Source organism: Pseudophryne corroboree, unplaced genomic scaffold, assembly GCF_028390025.1.
Source record: "Pseudophryne corroboree isolate aPseCor3 unplaced genomic scaffold, aPseCor3.hap2 scaffold_608, whole genome shotgun sequence".
Lineage (NCBI taxonomy): Eukaryota > Metazoa > Chordata > Amphibia > Anura > Myobatrachidae > Pseudophryne > Pseudophryne corroboree.
Window position 1 is genome coordinate 87420 of NW_026970204.1, and position 24696 is coordinate 112115.

General features: G+C 44.4%; 1 protein-coding gene across 1 annotated transcript in view; it reads right to left on the reverse strand.

Annotated features, from left to right (window-relative positions):
- Positions 1 to 5592: 5592 nt before the first annotated feature.
- Positions 5593 to 24696, reverse strand: part of LOC135035633 (disks large homolog 1-like) — a gene marked incomplete at its 5' end in the record, with an annotated part of 265854 nt that continues 246750 nt past the window's right edge. The window contains 2 exons of the mRNA XM_063954353.1: positions 5593 to 5652; positions 6013 to 6177. Coding sequence (XP_063810423.1) covers positions 5593 to 5652; positions 6013 to 6177 — 225 coding nt within the window. The remainder of the gene's footprint in view (positions 5653 to 6012; positions 6178 to 24696) is intronic.

Here is a 24696-nt window from a genome sequence, read left to right on the forward strand (position 1 = left end):
TATACACTGATACACAGACCCTATAACAGTCCTGTAGCATACATGTGATATATGAGGGGTCTCCGTCCTATACACTGATACACAGACCCTATAACAGTTCTGTAGTATACGTGTGATATATGAGGGGTCTCCGTCCTATACACTGATACACAGACCCTATAACAGTCCTGTAGTATACATGTAATACATGAGGGGTCTCCGTCCTATACACTGATACACAGACCCTATAACAGTCCTGTAGTATACATGTGATATATGAGGGGTCTCCGTCCTATACACTGATACACAGACCCTATAACAGTCCTGTAGTATACATGTGATATATGAGGGGTCTCCGTCCTATACACTGATACACAGACCCTATAACAGTCCTGTAGTATACATGTGATACATGAGGGGTCCCCGTCCTATACACTGATACACAGACCCTATAACAGTCCTGTAGCATACATGTGATATATGAGTGGTCTCCGTCCTATACACTGATACACAGACCCTATAACAGTCCTGTAGCATACATGTGATATATGAGTGGTCTCCGTCCTATACACTGATACACAGACCCTATAACAGTCCTGTAGTGTACATGTGATATATGAGGGGTCCCCGTCCTATACACTGATACACAGACCCTATAACAGTCCTGTAGCATACATGTGATATATGAGTGGTCTCCGTCCTATACACTGATACACAGACCCTATAACAGTCCTGTAGCATACATGTGATATATGAGTGGTCTCCGTCCTATACACTGATACACAGACCCTATAACAGTCCTGTAGTGTACATGTGATACATGAGGGGTCCCCGTCCTATACACTGATACACAGACCCTATAACAGTCCTGTAGCATACATGTGATATATGAGTGGTCTCCGTCCTATACACTGATACACAGACCCTATAACAGTCCTGTAGTGTACATGTGATATATGAGGGGTCTCCGTCCTATACACTGATACACAGACCCTATAACAGCCCTGTAGTTTACATGTGATATATGAGGGGTCTCTGTCCTATACACTGATACACAGACCCTATAACAGTCCTGTAGTATACATGTGATATATGAGGGGTCTCCGTCCTATACACTGATACACAGACCCTATAACAGCCCTGTAGTTTACATGTGATATATGAGGGGTCTCTGTCCTATACACTGATACACAGACCCTATAACAGTCCTGTAGTATACATGTGATATATGAGGGGTCTCCGTCCTATACACTGATACACAGACCCTATAACAGTCCTGTAGTATACATGTGATATATGAGAGGTCTCCGTCCTATACACTGATACACAGACCCTATAACAGTTCTGTAGTATACATGTGATATATGAGGGGTCTCCGTCCTATACACTGATACACAGACCCTATAACAGTTCTGTAGTATACATGTGATATATGAGGGGTCTCCGTCCTATACACTGATACACAGACCCTATAACAGTCCTGTAGCGTACATGTGATATATGAGGGGTCTCCGTCCTATACACTGATACACAGACCCTATAACAGTCCTGTAGCATACATGTGATATATGAGGGGTCTCCGTCCTATACACTGATACACAGACCCTATAACAGTCCTGTAGCATACATGTGATATATGAGGAGTCTCCGTCCTATACACTGATACACAGACCCTATAACAGTCCTGTAGTATACATGTGATATATGAGGGGACTCCGTCCTATACACTGATACACAGACCCTATAACAGTCCTGTAGTATACATGTGATATATGAGGGGTCTCCGTCCTACACACTGATACACAGACCCTATAACAGTCCTGTAGTATACATGTGATATATGAGGGGTCTCCGTCCTATACACTGATACACAGACCCTATAACAGTCCTGTAGTATACATGTGATATATGAAGGGTCCCCGTCCTATACACTGATACACAGACACTATAACAGTCCTGTAGTATACATGTGATATATGAGGGGTCTCCGTCCTATACACTGATACACAGACCATATTACAGTCCTGTATTATACATGTGATATATGAGGGGTCTCCGTCCTATACACTGATACACAGACCCTATAACAGTCCTGTAGCATACATGTGATATATGAGGGGTTTCCGTCCTATACACTGATACACAGACCCTATAACAGTCCTGTAGTATACATGTGATATATGAGGGGTCTCCGTCCTATACACTGATACACAGACCATATTACAGTCCTGTATTATACATGTGATATATGAGGGGTCTCCGTCCTATACACTGATACACAGACCCTATAACAGTCCTGTAGCATACATGTGATATATGAGGGGTCTCCGTCCTTTTCACTGATACACAGACCCTATAACAGTCCTGTAGTATACATGTGATATATGAGGGGTCTCCGTCCTATACACTGATACACAGACCCTATAACAGTCCTGTAGTATACATGTGATATATGAGGGGTCTCCATCCTATACACTGATACACAGACCCTATAACAGTCCTGTAGCGTACATGTGATATATGAGGGGTCTCCGTCCTATACACTGATACACAGACCCTATAACAGTCCTGTAGTATACATGTGATATATGAGGGGTCTCCTTCCTATACACTGATACACAGACCCTATAACAGTCCTGTAGCATACATGTGATATATGAGGGGTCTCCATCCTATACACTGATACACAGACCCTATAACAGTCCTGTAGTATACATGTGATATATGAGGGGTCTCCATCCTATACACTGATACACAGACCCTATAACAGTCCTGTAGCATACATGCGATATATGAGGGGTCTCCGTCCTATACACTGATACACAGACCCTATAACAGTCCTGTAGTATACATGTGATATATGAGGGGTCTCCGTCCTATACACTGATACACAGAACCTATAACAGTCCTGTAGCATACATGTGATATATGAGGGGTCTCCTTCCTATACACTGATACACAGACCCTATAACAGTCCTGTAGCATACATGTGATATATGAGGGGTCTCCGTCCTATACACTGATACACAGACCGTATAACAGTCCTGTAGTATACATGTGATATATGAGGGGTCTCCTTCCTATACACTGATACACAGACCCTATAACAGTCCTGTAGCATACATGTGATATATGAGGGGTCTCCATCCTATACACTGATACACAGACCCTATAACAGTCCTGTAGTATACATGTGATATATGAGGGGTCTCCGTCCTATACACTAATACACAGACCCTATAACAGTCCTGTAGCATACATGTGATATATGAGGGGTCTCCTTCCTATACACTGATACACAGACCCTATAACAGTCCTGTAGCATACATGTGATATATGAGGGGTCTCCGTCCTATACACTGATACACAGGCCCTATAACAGTCTTGTAGCGTACATGTTATATATGAGGGGTCTCCGTCCTTATACACTGATTTACAGACCCTATAACAGTCCTGTAGTATACATGTGATATATGAGGGGTCTCCGTCCTATACACTGATACACAGACCCTATAACAGTCCTGTAGCGTACATGTGATATATGAGGGGTCTCCGTCCTATACACTGATACACAGACCCTATAACAGTACTGTAGTATACATGTGATATATGAGGGGTCTCCGTCCTATACACTAATACACAGACCCTATAACAGTCCTGTAGTATACATGTGATATATGAGGGGTCTCCGTCCTATACACAGACCCTATAACAGTCCTGTAGCATACATGTGATATATGAGGAGTCTCCGTCCTATACACTGATACACAGACTCTATAACAGTCCTGTAGTATACATGTGATATATGATAGGTTTCCGTCCTATACACTAATACACAGTCCCTATAACAGTCCTGTAGCATACATGTGATATATGAGAGGTCTCCGTCCTATACACTAATACACAGTCCCTATAACAGTCCTGTAGCATACATGTGATATATGAGGGGTCTCCGTCCTATACACTGATACACAGACCCTATAACAGTCCTGTAGTATACATGTGATATATGAGGGGTCTCTGTCCTATACACTGATACACAGACCCTATAACAGTCCTGTAGTATACATGTGATATATGAGGGGTCTCCGTCCTATACACCGATACACAGACCCTATAATAGTCCTGTAGTATACATGTGATATATGAGGGGTCTCCGTCCTATACACTGGTACACAGACCCTATAACAGTCCTGTAGCATACATGTGATATGAGCGGTCTCCGTCCTATACACTGATACACAGACCCTATAACAGTCCTGTAATATACATGTGATATGAGCGGTCTCCGTCCTATACACTGATACACAGAACCTATAACAGTCCTGTAGTACAAATGTGATATATGAGGTGTCTCCGTCCTATACACTGATACACAGACCCTATAACACTCCTGTAGCATACATGTGATATATGAGGGGTCTCCGTCCTATACACTGATACACAGTCCCTATAACAGTCCTGTAGTACAAATGTGATATATGAGGGGTCTCCGTCCTATACACTGATACACAGTCCCTATAACAGTCCTGTAGTACAAATGTGATATATGAGGGGTCTCCGTCCTATACACTGATACACAGACCCTATAACAGTCCTGTAGTATACATGTGATATGAGGGGTCTCCGTCCTATACACTGATACACAGACCCTATAACAGTCCTGTAGTACAAATGTGATATATGAGGGGTCTCCGTCCTATGCACTGATACACAGACCCTATAACACTCCTGTAGCATACATGTGATATATGAGGGGTCTCCGTCCTATACACTGATACACAGACCCTATAACAGTCCTGTAGTATACATGTGATATATGAGGGGTTTCCGTCCTATACACTGATACACAGACCCTATAACAGTCCTGTAGCATACATGTGATATATGAGGGGTCTCCGTCCTATACACAGATACACAGACCCTATAACAGTCCTGTAGCATACATGTGATATGAGGGGTCTCCGTCCTATACACTGATACACAGACCCTATAACAATCCTGTAGTATACATGTGATATATGAGGGATCTCCGTCCTATATACTGATATACAGACCCTATAACAGTCCTGTGGAATAGTGATGTACTATGTCACCACACCCCTCCGCAGGCTGCACTCCGATACGCCAACCTGATCAAGGTGGGCAGTTGTGAGATGGGTTTTAATCGAGCTGCCACCATGAAGAGTACTGAATACTGCTCTTGCTTTCTCCAAACAATTAAATTTCCCTTACAACATCCATAGTTATTAACCATATGTAGCATGGGCCTCTAAAGACACGTGAATTCTTAGAGCACAGAGATAATGATACCTTTTTTAGGATATATTGATAAATATCTCCAGGGTTAAGTTACAAAGAAAACAGGTTAATAACAAGATGTACAATTATGATATGCACAGATTGACTTCAAGAAAATAAAAGAAATAAAGACTGAAAACCTAAATATCCTTCTCTGAGATTTCAGGTCATTCTGTGTGAGGGAGACCACAGAAAAGCAGAAGATGGGACCACTCCTAGCTTGAAGAGACATATAGTTCCACAACCCCTCCTTCCAGTAGCACCCACCCTTGCCAGGCAGCCAGGGTTTCTTGTGTTCCCACAAGATGAAAATTAGGTGTCTCCAGGGGCAACCTCATCATACATCTCCCTGGAATCACGAAGCATTTCTACCTAGGAAGTTGGAGTTTGGACATCAAAGGGTACACGGTTTAATAGTTATACGTTTTGGTAGGATACTGGATGGTATTTATGGCAGAAGAGCTGACACTCTCCTAGCCTACTTGTCTGTGTCTAGCGTTCACTTCTCTACACCCAAATTGCTTGTAACTGGTCCTGCGAAACCTCTTTCACACAGAAGACACACGATACGGCGTGAAACTAGCAATTCATACCAAACAGACAGAAGAATAATTCCCATACTGGTCACGGCCAGGCAACACCATATACATGTGATATATGAGCAATGCAAAGGTAGGTACGCTTATGATAAAATGGGTAGGTAGAGGTAGGTACATTGATGTTGCCACTTACCTTCATTGGTGAGATGTGGGAATGAGAGACATAACCGTGAACATTCTCTATCTGTGATAGGTTCTTCTCTGAGACATGGACCAGCTCGGGGGCCTTCATGGGGTTTGCCAAGTGTGCGGGACTATGTTCCAGGGGAGGAGAGTCGTCATCTTGGTACCGGTACTTCTGCAATTACACAGTAAGGTTATATTAGTAATTACACATCGGTACTCGGTTACTGCACTGTTACTATCATAGTGATTACACATCGGTACTCTGTGACTGCAGCCAGAGCCGGCCCCAACCAATATGATGCCCTAGGCAAGATTTTGGCTAGTGCCCCCTAGCACCACCGCTAGTTCTGCTGAAGATGCCTGGCATGAGTCAGCTGGCAGCTCTGCTAACGTCTGGCGCCTTTTGTTTCTGAAAATGCATCTTATTTGCATTACTATGTGGCTAGGATGAACAAGCATCTTCTGCTGATTAAAATGATATGCAGCATGACTATATTCTGTGCGTGACTGTGGTTGTATCTGCATATGTAATGCTACATTACAGTGATTTCCAGGAATACACTGCAACGTAGCATTTCGTATGCAGATACAGCCGCAGTCACACACAGAATATAGGCATGCCACATATCATTTTAATCAGCAGAAGCTGCTGGTGCCCCTAAGCATACCAAATGCCCTAGGCAATTGCTAGTTTGCCTATGCCTAAGGCCGACTCTGACTGCAGCACGTTACTATCATAGTGATTACACATCGGTACTCTGTGACTGCAGTGCGTTACTATCATAGTGATTACACATCGGTACTCTGTGACTGCAGCACGTTACTATCATAGTGATTACACATCGGTACTTGGTGACTGCAGCACGTTACTATCATAGTGATTACACATCGGTACTCTGTGACTGCAGCACGTTACTATTATAGTGATTACACATCGGTACTCTGTGACTGCAGCACGTTACTATCATAATATATTCCATCGCACCTGTGTATAATGCCCACATGTATATACTGCTGCACCTGTGTATAATGCTCACATGTATATATACTGCTGCATCTGTGTATAATGCCCACATGTATATACTGCTGCACCTGTGTATATTGCCCTCTTGTATATACCACTGCACCTGTGTATAATGCCCACATGTATATACCGCTGCACCTGTGTATAATGCACACATGTACATACCACTGCACCTGTGTAAAATGGCCACATGTATATATACTGCTGCACCTGTGTATAATGACCACATGTATATACTGCTGCACCTGTGTATAATGCCCACATGTCTATACCGCTGCACCTGTGTATAATGTCCACAAGTCTATACCGCTGCACCTGTGTATAACACCCACATGTATATACCGCTGTACCTGTGTATAACACCCACATGTGTATATACCGCTGCACCTGTGTATAATGCCCACGTGTATATACTGCTGCACCTGTGTATATTGCCCTCTTGTATATACCACTGCACCTGTGTATAATGCCCACATGTATATACAGCTGCACCTGTGTATAATGCACACATGTACATACCGCTGCACCTGTGTATAACACCCACATGTGTATATACCGCTGCACCTGTGTATAATGCCCACATGTGTATATACCACTGCACCTGTGTATAATGCCCACATGTGTATAATGCCCACATGTATATACCGCTGCACCTGTGTATAATGCCCACATTTATTATTATTATTATTATTATTATCCTTTATTTATATGGCGCCACAAGGGTTCCGCAGCGCCCAATTACAGAGTACATAAACAAATAATCAAACAGGAAAACAGCAACTTACAGTTGATGACAGTATAGGACAAGTACAGGGTAAATACACATAGTAACATCAGCAGATGACACTGGAATAAGTATCAGGTGGCAGAAGACTGCTGGATTTGGTGCAGCTGAAGATTATTAAAGTAAGAAAAGGGTAAGCACATGAGGGAAGAGGACCCTGCTCGTGAGAGCTTACATTCTAAAGGGGAGGGGTAGACAGACAGGAGTGACACAGATGGGGTACATAGTATATACCGCTGCACCTATGTATAATGCCCACATGTATATACCGCCGCACCTGTGTGTAATGCCCACATGTCTATACCGCTGCACCTGTGTATAACGCCCACATGTCTATACCGCTGCACCTGTGTATAACACCCACATGTCTATACCGCTGCACCTGTGTGTAATGCCCACATGTATATACTGCTGCACCTGTGTATAACGCCCACATGTCTATACCGCTGCACCTGTGTATAACACCCACATGTCTATACCGCTGCACCTGTGTATAATGCCCACATGTCTATACCGCTGCACCTGTGTGTAATGCCCACATGTCTATACCGCTGCACCTGTGTATAATGTCCACATGTCTATACCGCTGCACCTGTGTATAACACCCACATGTGTATATTCCGCTGCACCTGTGTATAATGCTCACATGTGTATATACCGCTGCACCTATGTATAATGCCCACATGTATATACTGCTGCACCTGTGTATAATGCCCACATGTATATACCGCTGCACCTGTGTATAATACCCACATGTATATACCGCTGCACCTGTGTATAATGCCCACATGTGTATATACCGCTGCACCTGTGTATAATGCCCACATGTATATACCGCCATGCCTGTGTATAATGCCCACATGTATATACTGCTGCACCTGTGTATAATGCCCACATGTATATACCGCTGCACCTGTGTATAATGCCCACATGAATCATTTGGCTCATTAGCCATTTACCTCACCGCACGCCCCAATGTCCAGCAGGGGGAGCCTGATCCCAGCACATAACATAAGTAGTAATTATAGTAGTGTCCAGCAGGGGGTGCCTGATCCCAGCATATAACATAAGTTTTAATTACAGCAATATACAGCAGGAGGAGCATTATACCAGCATATCACATGACTAATAATTACAGCAGTGTCCACCAGTGGGAGGCTGAACCCAGCATATAACAAAAGGTATAATTACAGCAGCATACAGCAGTCAAGCATTATCCCGGCATGTAATATAAATTATAATTACAATAGTGTCCAGCAGGGGGAGCCTGATCCCAGCATATAATATAAGTGGTAATTATAGTGGTATCCAGCAGAGGGTGACTGATCCCAGCATATAACATAAGTATAAATTATAGTAGTGTCCAGCAAGGGGTGCCTGATCCCAGCATATAACATAAGTGGTAATTATAGTGGTGTCCAGCAGGGGGTGCCTGATCCCAGCATATAATATACAGTAAGTAATAATTACAGTAGTGTCCAGCAGAGGGTGACTGATCCCAGCATATAACATAAGTATAAATTATAGTAGTGTCCAGCAAGGGGTGCCTGATCCCAGCATATAACATAAGTGGTAATTATAGTAGTGTCCAGCAGGGGGAGCCTGATCCCAGCATATAATATAAGTGGTAATTATAGTGGTATCCAGCAGAGGGTGACTGATCCCAGCATATAACATAAGTATAAATTATAGTAGTGTCCAGCAAGGGGTGCCTGATCCCAGCATATAACATAAGTATAAATTATAGTAGTGTCCAGCAAGGGGTGCCTGATCCCAGCATATAACATAAGTGGTAATTATAGTGGTGTCCAGCAGGGGGTGCCTGATCCCAGCATATAATATACAGTAAGTAATAATTACAGTAGTGTCCAGCAGAGGGTGACTGATCCCAGCATATAACATAAGTATAAATTATAGTAGTGTCCAGCAAGGGGTGCCTGATCCCAGCATATAACATAAGTGGTAATTATAGTGGTGTCCAGCAGGGGGTGCCTGATCCCAGCATATAATATACAGTAAGTAATAATTACAGTAGTGTCCAGCAGAGGGTGACTGATCCCAGCATATAACATAAGTATAAATTATAGTAGTGTCCAGCAAGGGGTGCCTGATCCCAGCATATAACATAAGTGGTAATTATAGTAGTGTCCAGCAGGGGGAGCCTGATCCCAGCATATAATATAAGTGGTAATTATAGTGGTATCCAGCAGAGGGTGACTGATCCCAGCATATAACATAAGTATAAATTATAGTAGTGTCCAGCAAGGGGTGCCTGATCCCAGCATATAACATAAGTATAAATTATAGTAGTGTCCAGCAAGGGGTGCCTGATCCCAGCATATAACATAAGTGGTAATTATAGTGGTGTCCAGCAGGGGGTGCCTGATCCCAGCATATAATATACAGTAAGTAATAATTACAGTAGTGTCCAGCAGAGGGTGACTGATCCCAGCATATAACATAAGTATAAATTATAGTAGTGTCCAGCAAGGGGTGCCTGATCCCAGCATATAACATAAGTGGTAATTATAGTAGTGTCCAGCAGGAGGCGTCTGATCCCAGTATATAACATAAGTGGTAATTATAGTGGTGTCCAGCAGAGGGTGACTGATCCCAGCATATAACATAAGTGGTAATTATAGTGGTGTCCAGCAGAGGGTGACTGATCCCAGCATATAACATAAGTGGTAATTATAGTGGTGTCCAGCAGAGGGGGACTGATCCCAGCATATAACATAAGTAATAATTATAGTAGTGTCCAGCAAGGGGTGACTGATCCCAGCATATAATATACAGTAAGTAATAATTACAGTAGTGTCCAGCAGGAGGCGTCTGATCCCAGTATATAACATTATTATTATTATTATTATTATTATTATTATTATTATTAATGTTATTTATATTGCACTTTTCTCCGTCACTTACAGGAATCAGAAATATAGCGCTGAGGTTTAGTGTTACAGCAAGAAGATAAGAAACCAAAAAGCAATGAACATCGTGAACATAACGGGCACAATGAACTTACTGCAGGGTTGGTGCAACTATTTTGGGTAATAAATCCCACCCATGAAGGTACTAGATGAGGCAGCCATTTTGGATGCACTACATAGGTCACCCTGGGTGGAATAGGTTATGTGGTCCTAACGCTAGAAGCAGAGCCCTTACAGAACCATCAGTTCCAAGTATTTTTCATCTCCCCCACAGGTGAGCCAGCCATCTTGGGCACACCTCAAAGGTTACAATCAGTGCTGGTTTTAAGTACAGGCTAGCAGAGCGGCCAACCGGGGTACTGGTGCCCAAGGGCGCAGCTGCGGTCACCCCGCCAGCGCACGCCCACTGCTCGAACCGCACAGGTCGCCTCGGCCACTGGTGGCCACTTCACGCTACTCACATCCGCCCAGCTTCACGCTGGAAGTACTGCTGCATACCTCCTAACTTTTAAAAGTTTGGAGGAGGGACACCTACGTGCCCAAAATTATTTTTCGTCACGGTGGGGGGCATGCCGAGCGCTCTTTGAGCTGCTGGAATGCAGCGTGTCCCTCTTTCATGGTGAATAGTCTGTCCACTGATGCTCTCCAGCGGGTGAGAGAGGGACAGATGGGGTACAGTCTGCTGCAGCAGCCGGACCCAGGACAGAGAGCTGGTGGCTGGTGAGTAACGAGACACACACATCTTTCTTTTTCTCTAGAGGAGCTCTACCTGGTGCAATGTGTATAAGAGACTCTACCTGGTGCAATGTGTATAAGAGACTCTACCTGGTGCAATGTGTATAAGAGACTCTACCTGGTGCAATGTGTATAAGAGGCTTTACATGGCGTAACTTGTGTAAGTGGCTCTACCTGGCATACAGTGTGTAAAAAAGCTCTTCCTGGTGCAATGTGTATAAGGGTCTCTACCTGGTGCAATGTGTATAAGGGTCTCTACCTGGCGTAACGTGTGTGTATAAGGGTCTCTACCTGGCATAATGTGTGTAGGGGGCTCTACCTGGTGCAATGTGTATAAGAGGCTTTACATGGCGTAACTTGTGTAAGTGGCTCTACCTGGCACAACGTGTAAAAGAGACTCTACCTGGTGCAATGTGTATAAGAGACTCTACCTGGTGCAATGTGTATAAGAGGCTTTACATGGCGTAACTTGTGTAAGTGGCTCTACCTGGCACAACGTGTAAAAGAGACTCTACCTGGTGCAATGTGTATAAGAGGCTCTACCTGGTGCAATGTGTATAAGAGGCTCTACATGGCGTAACTTGTGTAAGTGGCTCTACCTGGCATACCGTGTGTAAAAAAAGCTCTTCCTGGTGCAATGTGTATAAGGGTCTCTACCTGGCGTAACGTGTGTGTATAAGGGTCTCTACCTGGCATAATGTGTGTAGGGGTCTCTACCTGGCATAATGTGTGTAAGGGGCTCTACATGGCATAACTTGTGTAAGGGGCTCTACCTAGCGCAACATGTGTAAGAGGCACTACCTGGCGTAACGTGTGTAAGAGGCGCTATCTGGCATAATGTGTGTAAGGGGCTTTACCTGGTATAACGTGGGTAAGGGGCTCTACCTAACGTAACTTGTGTAAGTGGCTCTACATGGCGTAACTTGTGTAAGTGGCTCTACATGGCGTAATGTGTGTAAGGGGCTCTATCTGGCGTAATGTGTGTAAGGGGCTATATCTGGCGTAACGTGTGTAAGGGGCTCTACCTGGTGTACCGTGTGTAAGGGCCTCTATCTGGTGTAAGGGGCTCTACATGGCATAATGTGTATAAGGGGCTCTGCTCTACTGTTGTGAAATGTGTATAAGGACTCTAACATGGCATAATGTGTATAAGGATACCACTGTGTGGTGTAATGTATTAACCTATGATAATCACACCAGACTCCAGCGTGCTGCATATGTTGGCACTGCTTCACATTGGTTTTATTTTTTCATCTCCTGCATATTACACCGGAACAAGAATCACTGGAGAATTTCCCCACTCCTCATTGACATCACAATAAACGTAATAGCCTTACTCGCCTCATGTTAATCATTAGCCTTCCTATCCGATTAAGGGACTAATTCAGACCGGATTACTCGCTAGGTTTTTTTTGCAGTCCTGCGTTCACATAGTCGCCGCCCACCGCGTCGCACGGGTACAAAGCAGATCGCCGCTCAGCAATGGATTGTGCGAAGAATCCATTCGCACAGGCGTTCGCCAGGAGATTGACAGGAAGAAGGTGTTTGTGGGTGGTATCTGACTGTTTTCTGGGAGTGGTTGGGAAAACGTAGGCGTGTCCAGGCGTTTGCAGGGCGGGTGTCTGACGTCAATTCCGGGCCCGGACAGGCTGAAGTGATCGCAGCGGCTGAGTAAGTCCTGGGCTGCGCAGAGACTGCACAATATTTTTTTGTAGTGCTCGGCTGCTCATGCGATCGCACACTTGCAAAGCTAAAATACACTCTCCGTTGGGCGGTGACTATGTGAACGCAGGACTGCAAAAAAAAAATACCCTAGCGAGCAATCAGGTCTGCGCATTAGGCCCATAGCCCCCACTTATTTTCTCTTTCTTCACTTTCCCTTCCTTCTGACCATGATCTGGACCCGGCCTCAACCAAGCTTCTAATAGGTTGTATGGATATAATTGGTCCTGTCTTTGCAAAAATTGTTCAATGCTCTTTGCAGACAGGCATTTTTCCTGTATCCCTAAAGGAAGCAATTGTTAGACCGCTTCTTAAAAAACCTAATTTAGATCCCGACTGCATGACCAACTACAGACCGGTATCAAACCTTCCTTTCCTAGGAAAGGTTATTGAGAAAGTGGTTGCAAATCAACTGGAAACCCGCCTGACAACCCATGATATTTATGATCCATTCCAATCAGGATTCAGGAGAAGACATAGCACTGAAACAGCCCTGGTGTGTGTGTTAAATGATCTTCTGATGGCAAGAGACAGAGGTGACTGTTCAATATTAATCCTTCTGGATCTCTCGGCAGCATTTGATACCGTGGACCATGGGCTTCTGATTGAGCGACTGATACATTTCTGTGGTCTGGATGGCACAGTCCTAAGATGGTTCAAATCATTTCTCACAGGCAGGTCACAGAGAGCATCATCTGGATTATACTCATCACCACCAGTGCCATTGCCGTGTGGTGTCCCACAAGGTTCTATTCTATCCCCCATGCTTTTTGCAGTATACATGCTCCCATTGGGCGAAATAATCAGGCGCCATGGCCTGGTCTACCACTGCTATGCAGATGATACACAACTGTACTTGTCCTTTGCTCCGGGCACTGATAACCCAATAGCAACCCTAAATGGCTGTCTAGCTGAGCTCCAGGAGTGGATGAGCGCCAGTTGGCTGCGACTGAACCCGGATAAAACAGAGGTCCTTATGATACGACCGCAACATCAAAGGACAAGACTGCAGCATAGCCAACCAACTGGACTTACACTCGGGGATTCAGAATTACAGACCAGTGATCGTGTGCGGAATCTTGGCGTTGTCCTGGATGGTGGCTTGACACTTAAACATCAGATATCAGCCACAATCAAATCCTCATTCTTTCACCTGAGGAACATAGCCAGAATCAAGCACTTAATTCCCTCAGATGATATGCCAAAAGTCATACATGCATTTGTATCATCTCGTTTAGACTACTGTAATGCCCTCTCCCCGGGTCTCCCAGCAAAAGAATTGCAGCACTTACAGCTGGTGCAAAACACAGCTGCCAGGCTGTTACCCAACCAGCCCCGTTCTAGTCACATAACACCCATCCTCTACTCCCTTCACTGGCTGCCTGTAAGATGGCGAATCATCTTCAAGATTGGCTTACTGAGTTTCAAAGCATTACATGACCAGGGCCCAAGGTACCTGAAACAGCTTCTGATCCCATACTGCCCCACTCCATTACTGCGATCTGTAGATGAAGGACTTTTAGCAGTACCTAGAATCTACCGTAATTCATCTGGGGGTCGAGCTTTTAGTCATGCGGCTCCGACTCTATGGAACGCACTTCCCCGCACAGTGCGAGAGGCGCCAACTATAGAATCCTTCAAAAGTAGACTCAAGACTTTCCTGTTTACTAAAGCATTTCCATAACGTCCCTTTTAGTATCTTCATGCTTCTGTATTTTATGAAAAGGTACTTCATTATTTTCTGTACTATATTATGCTATGTATCTGTTAAGCGCCTTGAGTCCTATTGGATAAAGAGCGCTATATAAATAAAATTATTATTATTATTATTATTATTATCATTATTGCTGTGATGTGATATCAGGCAGCCCACCTAGAACCCCTCTGCAATCCGGGGACAAATATGCAGTAGATAGCACCTTTCCTTGTGTATCACTGCCTACGTATTTCCCCGTAGATTGTAAGCTTGCGAGCAGGGCCCTCCAACCTCTATGACATTGTGTACAATTGTATAACTCAACGGAATTTGCTGCGCTATAAAATAAACTGTTAATAATAATAATAATAATAATAATAATAGTAGTAATAATAATATATCGAGTAATAGTGGAAGTATATAGGGAGGGTTATATGGATGGGTTATGGTAGGTATATGGGGTAATAGGAGGTATATATAAGGAGGGTTATATGGATGGGTTATGGTAGGTATATGGGGTAATAGGAGGAGTATATAGGGAGGGTTATATGGATGGGTTATGGTAGGTATATGGGGTAATAGGAGGAGTATATAGGGAGGGTTATATGGATGGGTTATGGTAGGTATATGGGGTAAGAGGAGGTGTATATAGGGAGGGTTATATGGATGGGTTATGGTAGGTATATGGGGTAACAGGAGGTATATATAAGGAGGGCTATATGAATGAGTTATGGTAGGTATATGGGGTAATAGGTGTATGTAAGGAGGATTATATGGATGAGTTATGGTAGGTATATGGGGTAATAGGTGTATGTAAGGAGGATTATATGGATGAGTTATGGTAGGTATATGGGGTAATTGGAGGTGTATATAAGGAGGGGTTATGGTAGGTATGGGGGTAATAGGTGTATATAAGGAGGTGTTATGGTAGGTATAGGGGGTAAGAGGAGGTATATATAGGGAGGGTTATATGGATGGGTTATGGTAGGTATATGGGGTAATAGGAGGTATATATAAGGAGGGTTATATGGATGGGTTATGGTAGGTATATGGGGTAAGAGGAGGTATATATAGGGAGGGTTATATGGATGAGTTATGGTAGGTATATGGGGTAATTGGAGGTGTATATAAGGAGGGGTTATGGTAGGTATGGGGGTAATAGGTGTATATAAGGAGGGGTTATGGTAGGTATAGGGGTAATAGGTGTTTATAAGGAGGTGTTATGGTAGGTATAGGGGGTAAGAGGAGGTATATATAGGGAGGGTTATATGGATGGGTTATGGTAGGTATATGGGGTAAGAGGAGGTATATATAGGGAGGGTTATATGGATTAGTTATAGTAGGTATATGGGGTAATAGGAGGTATATACAAGGAGGGTTATATGGATGGGTTATGGTAGGTATATGGGGTAATAGGTGTATATAAGGAGGGGTTATGGTAGGTATATGGGTAATAGGTGTATATAAGGAGGGGTTATGGTAGGTATATGGGTAATAGGTACAGTATATATAAGGAGGGGTTATGGTAGGTATATGGGTAATAGGTGTATATAAGGAGGGGTTATGGTAGGTATATGGGTAATAGGTACAGTATATATATGGAGGGGTTATGGTTGGTTTACGGGTAATAGGCGTATATAAGGAGGGGTTATGGTAGGTATATGGGTAATAGGTACAGTATATATATGGAGGGGTTATGGTAGGTTTACGGGTAATAGGCGTATATAAGGAGGGGTTATGGTAGGTATATGGGGTAATAGGCGTATATAAGGAGGGGTTATGGTAGGTTTACGTGTAATAGGCGTATATAAGGAGGGGTTATGGTAGGTTTACGGGTAATAGGTGTATATAAGGAGGGGTTATGGTAGGTATATGGGTAATAGGTGTATATAAGGAGGGGTTATGGTAGGTATATGGGTAATAGGTACAGCATATATAAGGAGGGGTTATGGTAGGTATATGGGGTAATAGGCGTATATAAGGAGGGGTTATGGTAGGTTTACGGGTATTAGGTGTATATAAGGAGGGGTTATATGGATGGGTTATGGTAGGTATATGGGGTAATATGAGGTGTATATAAGGAGTGTAATATGGATGAGTTATGGTAGATATATGGGGTAACAGGAGGTATATATATAAGGAGGGTTATATGAATGAGTTATGGTAGGTATATGGGGTAATAGGAGGTGTATATAAGGAGGATTTTATGGACGGGTTATGGTAGGTATATGGGGTAATAAGAGATGTATATCAGGAGGATTATATGGACGGGTTTTGGTAGGTATATGGGGTAATAGGAGGGGTTATGGTAGGTATGGGGGTTTCGGTTTTGAGAACCAAGTAAAACCGAGTAAAACCGAATCCGCTCATCACTAGTTATGGTAGGTATAGGGAGTAATAGGTGTATATAAGGAGGGGTTATGGTAGGTATATGGGGTAATAGGTGTATATAAGGAGGGGTTATGGTAGGTATATGGGTAATAGGTACAGTATATATATATGGAGGGGTTATAGTAGGTATAGGGGGTAATAGGTGTATACAAGGAGGGGTTATGGTAGGTATATGGGTAATAGGTACAGTATATATATGGAGGGGTTATGGTAGGTATAGGGGGTAATAGGTGTATATAAGGAGGGGTTATGGTAGGTATATGGGTAATAGGTACAGTATATATATGGAGGGGTTATGGTAGGTATAGGGGGTAATAGGTGTATATAAGGAGGGGTTATGGTAGGTATATGGGTAATAGGTACAGTATATATATGGAGGGGTTATGGTAGGTATAGGGGGTAATAGGTGTATATAAGGAGGGGTTATGGTAGGTATATGGGTAATAGGTACAGTATATATATGGAGGGGTTATGGTAGGTTTACGGGTAATAAGCGTATATAAGGAGGGGTTATGGTAGGTATATGGGGTAATAGGTGTATATAAGGAGGGGTTATGGTAGGTATATGGGTAATAGGTACAGTATATATATGGAGGGGTTATGGTAGGTTTACGGGTAATAGGCGTATATAAGGAGGGGTTATGGTAGGTATATGGGGTAATAGGTGTATATAAGGAGGGGTTATGGTAGGTATATGGGTAATAGGCGTATATAAGGAGGGGTTATGGTAGGTATATGGGTAATAGGTGTATATAAGGAGGGGTTATGGTAGGTATATGGGTAATAGGTACAGTATATATATGGAGGGGTTATGGTAGGTATATGGGTAATAGGTACAGTATATATATATAAGGAGGGGTTATGGTAGGTATACGGGTAATAGGCGTATATAAGGAGGGGTTATGGTAGGTATATGGGTAATAGGTACAGTATATATATGGAGGGGTTATGGTAGGTATACGGGTAATAGGCGTATATAAGGAGGGGTTATGGTAGGTATATGGGTAATAGGTACAGTATATATATGGAGGGGTTATGGTAGGTATAGGGGGTAATAGGTGTATATAAGGAGGGGTTATGGTAGGTATATGGGTAATAGGTACAGTATATATATGGAGGGGTTATGGTAGGTTTACGGGTAGTAGGCGTATATAAGGAGGGGTTATGGTAGGTATATGGGGTAATAGGTGTATATAAGGAGGGGTTATGGTAGGTATATGGGTAATAGGTACAGTATATATATGGAGGGGTTATGGTAGGTATAGGGTGATATAGGTGTATATAAGGAGGGGTTATGGTAGGTTTACGGGTAATAGGCGTATATAAGGAGGGGTTATGGTAGGTATATGGGTAATAGGTACAGTATATATATGGAGGGGTTATGGTAGGTATACGGGTAATAGGCGTATATAAGGAGGGGTTATGGTAGGTATATGGGGTAATAGGTGTATATAAGGAGGGGTTATGGTAGGTATATGGGTAATAGGTACAGTATATATAAGGAGGGGTTATGGATGTGCGTTGGACACTTTTTGTGTTTTGGTTTTGGATCTGGATGATTTTTGAAAAAAACATAAAAACAGCTAAAATCACAGAATTTGGGGGTAATTTTGCTCCTACGATATTATTAACCTCAATAACATTCATTTCCACTCATTTCCAGTCTATTCTGAACACCTCATAATATTGTTTTTAGGCCAAAAGGTTGCACCGAGGCACCATACCGACCCTCTAGCTTCTCTTCGCGGTAGGTGGGAGTTGGATGTGGGTCTGTTGTCGGACGATATATGGAAGGGTGCTTTGGGGTCCCACCGGCTCTCCACTGTTTCAGTTAGATACCAGCAAATACAATTCTATATACTGCATAGGGTGTACATGACCCCAGTGAGGCTGGCGCATATTGGGGGATCTCATAGCTCAGGGTGCCCTACGTGTGGGAGCATGGGAGCTGACTTTTGGCATCTGACTTGGTCATGCCCTACGATTTCGGTGTTCTGGAAAGAAGTTATACGTGTGGTAATGGATACAGGTATTCTCTCTCCTATACTTACACCTGTAACGTGTGTATTGCTGGCTATAGACGAGGAGGCTTTAGATCCGCCCAGCAGGCGGTATGTTATTAATCTATGTGCTCTGGCTGAGGTTTGCATTGCTAGGCTGTGGTTGGCTGGGGAAGCCCTGAAACCTCAGGCATGGATCTCTTTGGTCAATGAAACCATTGCGCATGAAAAATTTGTGTTCCTGGCTAGGAAAGCGGAAAAGAAATGACTTACAGTCTGGGGTAAGTGGATGGGCTCTAGACACTTCATAAGGCTCAGATTTGTATTTATTTCCTTTTTGGGGAATATTTTAGAGGTGAATAACCCGCGGCCAGCCATGATATGTTCTATTATAATATATTGTGCTTTCTCTGCCATGCATGTGCTTCATTTGGATGTGATATATTAGGACTGTTTTGCTCCAGGTCACCAGTACTATGCAGATATATAGCTTTATATGAATTCTCATTCGTCTGTTGTACTATGTGCCTCTTTTTTTCTTCTTCTTCTTTTCTATTACTTCCCTTTTTTTTTCTTTCTTATTTTTTCGTCCTCTATACATGTACAGCTGTCTGTATGCTGCTTTTCATGTATGTTATTGTTGATTTTAGTTGTTGTGAAAGTTGTTAAAGCAAAACCTTAAAAATCCAATAAAAACTATTGAATAAAAAAAAAAAAAAAAAAGGTTGCAGCGAGGTGGCTGTATGACTAAGCTAAGCGACACGAGTGTGCGGCACAAACACCTGGCCCATCTAGGAGAGGCACTGCAGTCCCACTGCACTAACGGCGGATACCGGACGCACGTCTAACACCAGCATAGTTGTTATGGTCTCGGTAATCCGCTTTGTAACAGGATGACTGCTGTCATATTTCATCTTCCTCACAAAGGACTGTTGGACAGTCAATTGCTTACTGGAAGTAGTACAAGTGGTCTTCCGACTTCCCCTCTGGGAAGTCGGAACAACAGCGGCAGCAGCAGCACTAGGAGGAAGTGGTTTCTTGATCTTTCCCTATTTTATCCTCAAAATTTTGGTTCTCCATTATTTTTCTGGAGTTATATAACACAATTTGCAGCACAGGAGAGCGTACCTCTACACCTCACAGGGCAAACCCTGTAAAAATGATTTGAAGTAAATAATATACAGCACAGGACAGCACCTCTGAACTTATATGGCAGCACCACTGGACCGGACTTATACAGCAGTGCCACTGGATTTATACGGCAGTACCGCTGGACATATACAGCAGTATCACTGAACTGGATTTATACTGCAGTACCACTGGACATATACAACAGTATCACTGGACTGGATTTATATGGCAGTACCACTGGATTTATACGGCAATACCACCGGACATATACGTCAGTATCACTGGATTTATACGGCAGTACCACTGGATATATATGCCAGAATCACTGGACATATACGGCAGTATCACTGGATTTATATGGCAGTAACCCTGGAATTATACGGCAGTACCACTGGAATTATACGACAGTATCACTGGAATTATACGACAGTATCACTGGAATTATACGGCAGTACCGCTGGAATTATACGGCAATACCGCTGGACATATATACGGGAGTATCACTGGAATTATATGGCAGTACCACTGGACATATACGGCAGTATCACTGGATTTATACGGCAGTACCGCTGGACATATACGTCAGTATCACTGGAATTATATGGCAGTACCACTGGACATATACGGCAGTATCACTGGATTTATACGGCAGTACCGCTGGACATATACGGTAGTATCTCTGGAATTATATGGCAGTACCACTGGACATATACGGCAGTACCACTGGACATATACGGTAGTACCACTGGACATATACAGCAGCACAGGGACACCACCACTGGACTGATGCAGGACAACACACCATCATTGTGACTGGACTGATGCAGCACAACACACCATCATTGTGACTGGACTGATGCAGCATAAGACAGCACTGGATTCACCACCCCACTTTCCCTCCCACACAGGCACTGAGGACGGAGACACGTCCTCTCGTTACAGTCTACGGGACTTTAGTGAAAATGGCGGGGACGCGCGGTTCCTTATATGGAATCCAAACCCCGCGAGAATCCGACAGCGGGATGATGACGTTTTGCCTCGTTCTGGTTCCTGAGTCTGGCGGGAAGTCCTGAGCCAGACTCTGTTCCGGGCTCGGGATGTGATGATCGGGGGGGTTTGGTTCTCAGGGAACCGAACCCGCTCATCTCTATCTATGGTAGGTACAGATAGATCCTCAGTTATCTTGGCTTCTTTGCTGCGCCTAGGCACCCCATGGTTTATTTACATAAACCCTTCATCTATTGTTCTCAGCTGCAATACAATACAGAGAACAATACAGCAGGGGATTAAGTCCGATTGGCCAGTCTCAGTTATTCCTAATAAAGGCCAAGATAAACATGGACCCATCTGTATATGGGTAACATGTGTATATAAGGAGGGGTTATGGTAGGTATAGGGGGTAATAGGTGTATATAAGGAGGGGTTATGGTAGGTATAGGGGGTAATAGGTGTATATAAGGAGGGGTTATGGTAGGTATAGGGGGTAATAGGTGTATATAAGGAGGGGTTATGGTAGGTAAGGGGGTAATAGGTGTATATAAGGAGGGGTTATGGTAGGTATAGGGGGTAATAGGTGTATATTATAAGGAGGGGTTATGGTAGGTATAGGGGGTAATAGGTGTATATAAGGAGGGGTTATGGTAGTTATAGGGGGTAATAGGTGTATATAAGGAGGGGTTATGGTAGGTATAGAGGGTAATAGGTGTATATAAGGAGGGGTTATGGTAGGTATAGGGGGTAATAGGTGTATATAAGGAGGGGTTATGGTAGTAATAGGGGGTAATAGGTGTATATAAGGAGGGGTTATGGTAGGTATAGGGGGTAATAGGTGTATATAAGGAGGGGTTATGGTAGGTATAGGGGGTATTAAGGAAGGATTATGGTAGGTATAGGGGGTAATATGGAGGGGTTATGGTAGGTATAGGGGTAATAGGTGTATGTAAGGAGGGGTTATGGTAGGTATAGGGGGTAATAGGTGTATATAAGGTGGGGTTATGGTAGGTATAGGGGGTAATAGGGTATATAAGGAGGGGTTATGGCAGGAATAGGGGGTAATAGATCTATATAAGAAGGGGTTATGGTAGTTATAGGGGGTAATAGGTGTATATAAGGAGGAGTTATGGTAGGTATATGGGGTAATAGGTGTATATAAGAAGGGGTTATGGTAGGTATAGGGGGTAATAGGTGTATATAAGAAGGGGTTATGGTAGGTATAGGGGGTAATAGGTGTATATAAGGAGGGGTTATGGTAGGTATAGGGGGTAATAGGTGTATATAAGGAGGGGTTATGGTAGGTATAGGGGGTATTAAGGAAGGATTATGGTAGGTATAGGGGGTAATATGGAGGGGTTATGGTAGGTATAGGGGGTAATAGGTTATATAAGGAGGGGTTATGGTAGGTATAGGGCGTAATAGGTGTATATAAAGAGGGGTTATGGTAGGTATAGGGGGTAATAGGTGTATATAAGGAGGAGTTATGGTAGGTATAGGGGGTAATATATAAGGAGAGGTTATGGTAGGTATAGGGGGTAATAGGTGTATATAAGGAGGAGTTATGGTAGGTATAGGGGGTAATATATAAGGAGGGGTATGTGGCGTAATACGGTGACATACAGCAGTGTTCTGGGACAGGAGGAGATAATGGAGGAGTGTATGGTGCAGTAGGCAGTATATATGGAGTATTACAGGCAGTATATATGGAGTATTACAGGCAGATGGAGGAGTCTATGGTGCAATAGACAGTATATATGGAGTATTACAGGCAGATTGAGGAGTCTATGGTGCAGTAGGCAGTATACATGGAGTATTACAGGCAGTATATATGGAGTATTCCAGGCAGATGGAGCAGACATGTATGCTGGTAGTAATGCTGGGAGACAGGAAAGGGTTACACAGACATCTCCTCATAGCGAGTTATTCATAGACAAGACAATATCACACACTATGGTACATAGCGACACACATTCTGCATTCACATTGCATCTCTGCTGCTAGGGAGAAATAGAGAGAAGACCTACCACACACAGACAGACAGACTGCAGCCGGGGTTTATTCTTCATTATAACCTGACAGACAACGCAGAGCGACAGACAGACAGCAACACACAGCTGAGGAGGACAGCAAATGTGAGGAGGAGAGGAGGAGAAGGGGAGTGACGCTGCCTGCTCCCAGGCAGAGCCCCCTCCACCCTGGTTACACTCCCCCCCCCCCCCCCCTCCATCCTGCTCACACTTCCCCCCTCACACTGCTCCCCTCCACCCAGCTCACACTACCCCCTCACACTGCTCCCCTCCACCCAGCTCACACTACCCCCTCACACTGCCCCCCTCCACCCAGCTCACACTACCCCCTCACACTGATCCCCACCATCCTGCTCACACTGCTCCCCTCCACCCAGCTCACACTCCCCCCTCACACTGCCCCCCTCCACCCAGCTCACGCTCCCCCCTCACACTGATCCCCACCATCCTGCTCACACTCCCCCCTCACACTGCTCCCCACCATCCTGCTCACACTTCCCCCCTCCACCCAGCTCACACTACCCCCTCACACTGCTCCCCTCCACCCAGCTCACACTACCCCCTCACACTGCCCCCCTCCACCCAGTCACACTACCTCCTCACACTGCTCCCCACCATCCTGCTCACACTTCCCCCCTCCATCCTGCTCACACTGCTCCCCTCCATCCTGCTCCCACTCCCCCCTCACACTGCTCCCCTCCACCCAGCTCACACTGCCCCCCTCACACTGCCCCCTCCACCCAGCTCACACTACCCCCTCACACTGCTCCCCTCCACCCAGCTCACACTACCCCCTCACACTGCCCCCCTCCACCCAGCTCACACTACCCCCTCACACTGCTCCCCTCCACCCAGCTCACACTACACCCTCACACTGCCCCCTCCACCCAGCTCACACTACACCCTCACACTGCTCCCCTCCACCCAGCTCACACTACCCCCTCACACTGCTCACACTACCCCCTCACACTGCTCCCCTCCACCCAGCTCACACTGCCCCCCTCACACTGCCCCCTCCACCCAGCTCACACTACCCCCTCACACTGCTCCCCTCCACCCAGCTCACACTACCCCCTCACACTGCTCCCCTCCACCCAGCTCACACTACACCCTCATACTGCCCCCCTCCACCCAGCTCACACTACCCCCTCACACTGCTCACACTACCCCCTCACACTGCTCCCCACCATCCTGATCACACTCCCCCCTCACACTGCTCCCCTCCACCCAGCTCACACTGCTCCCCTCCACCCAGCTC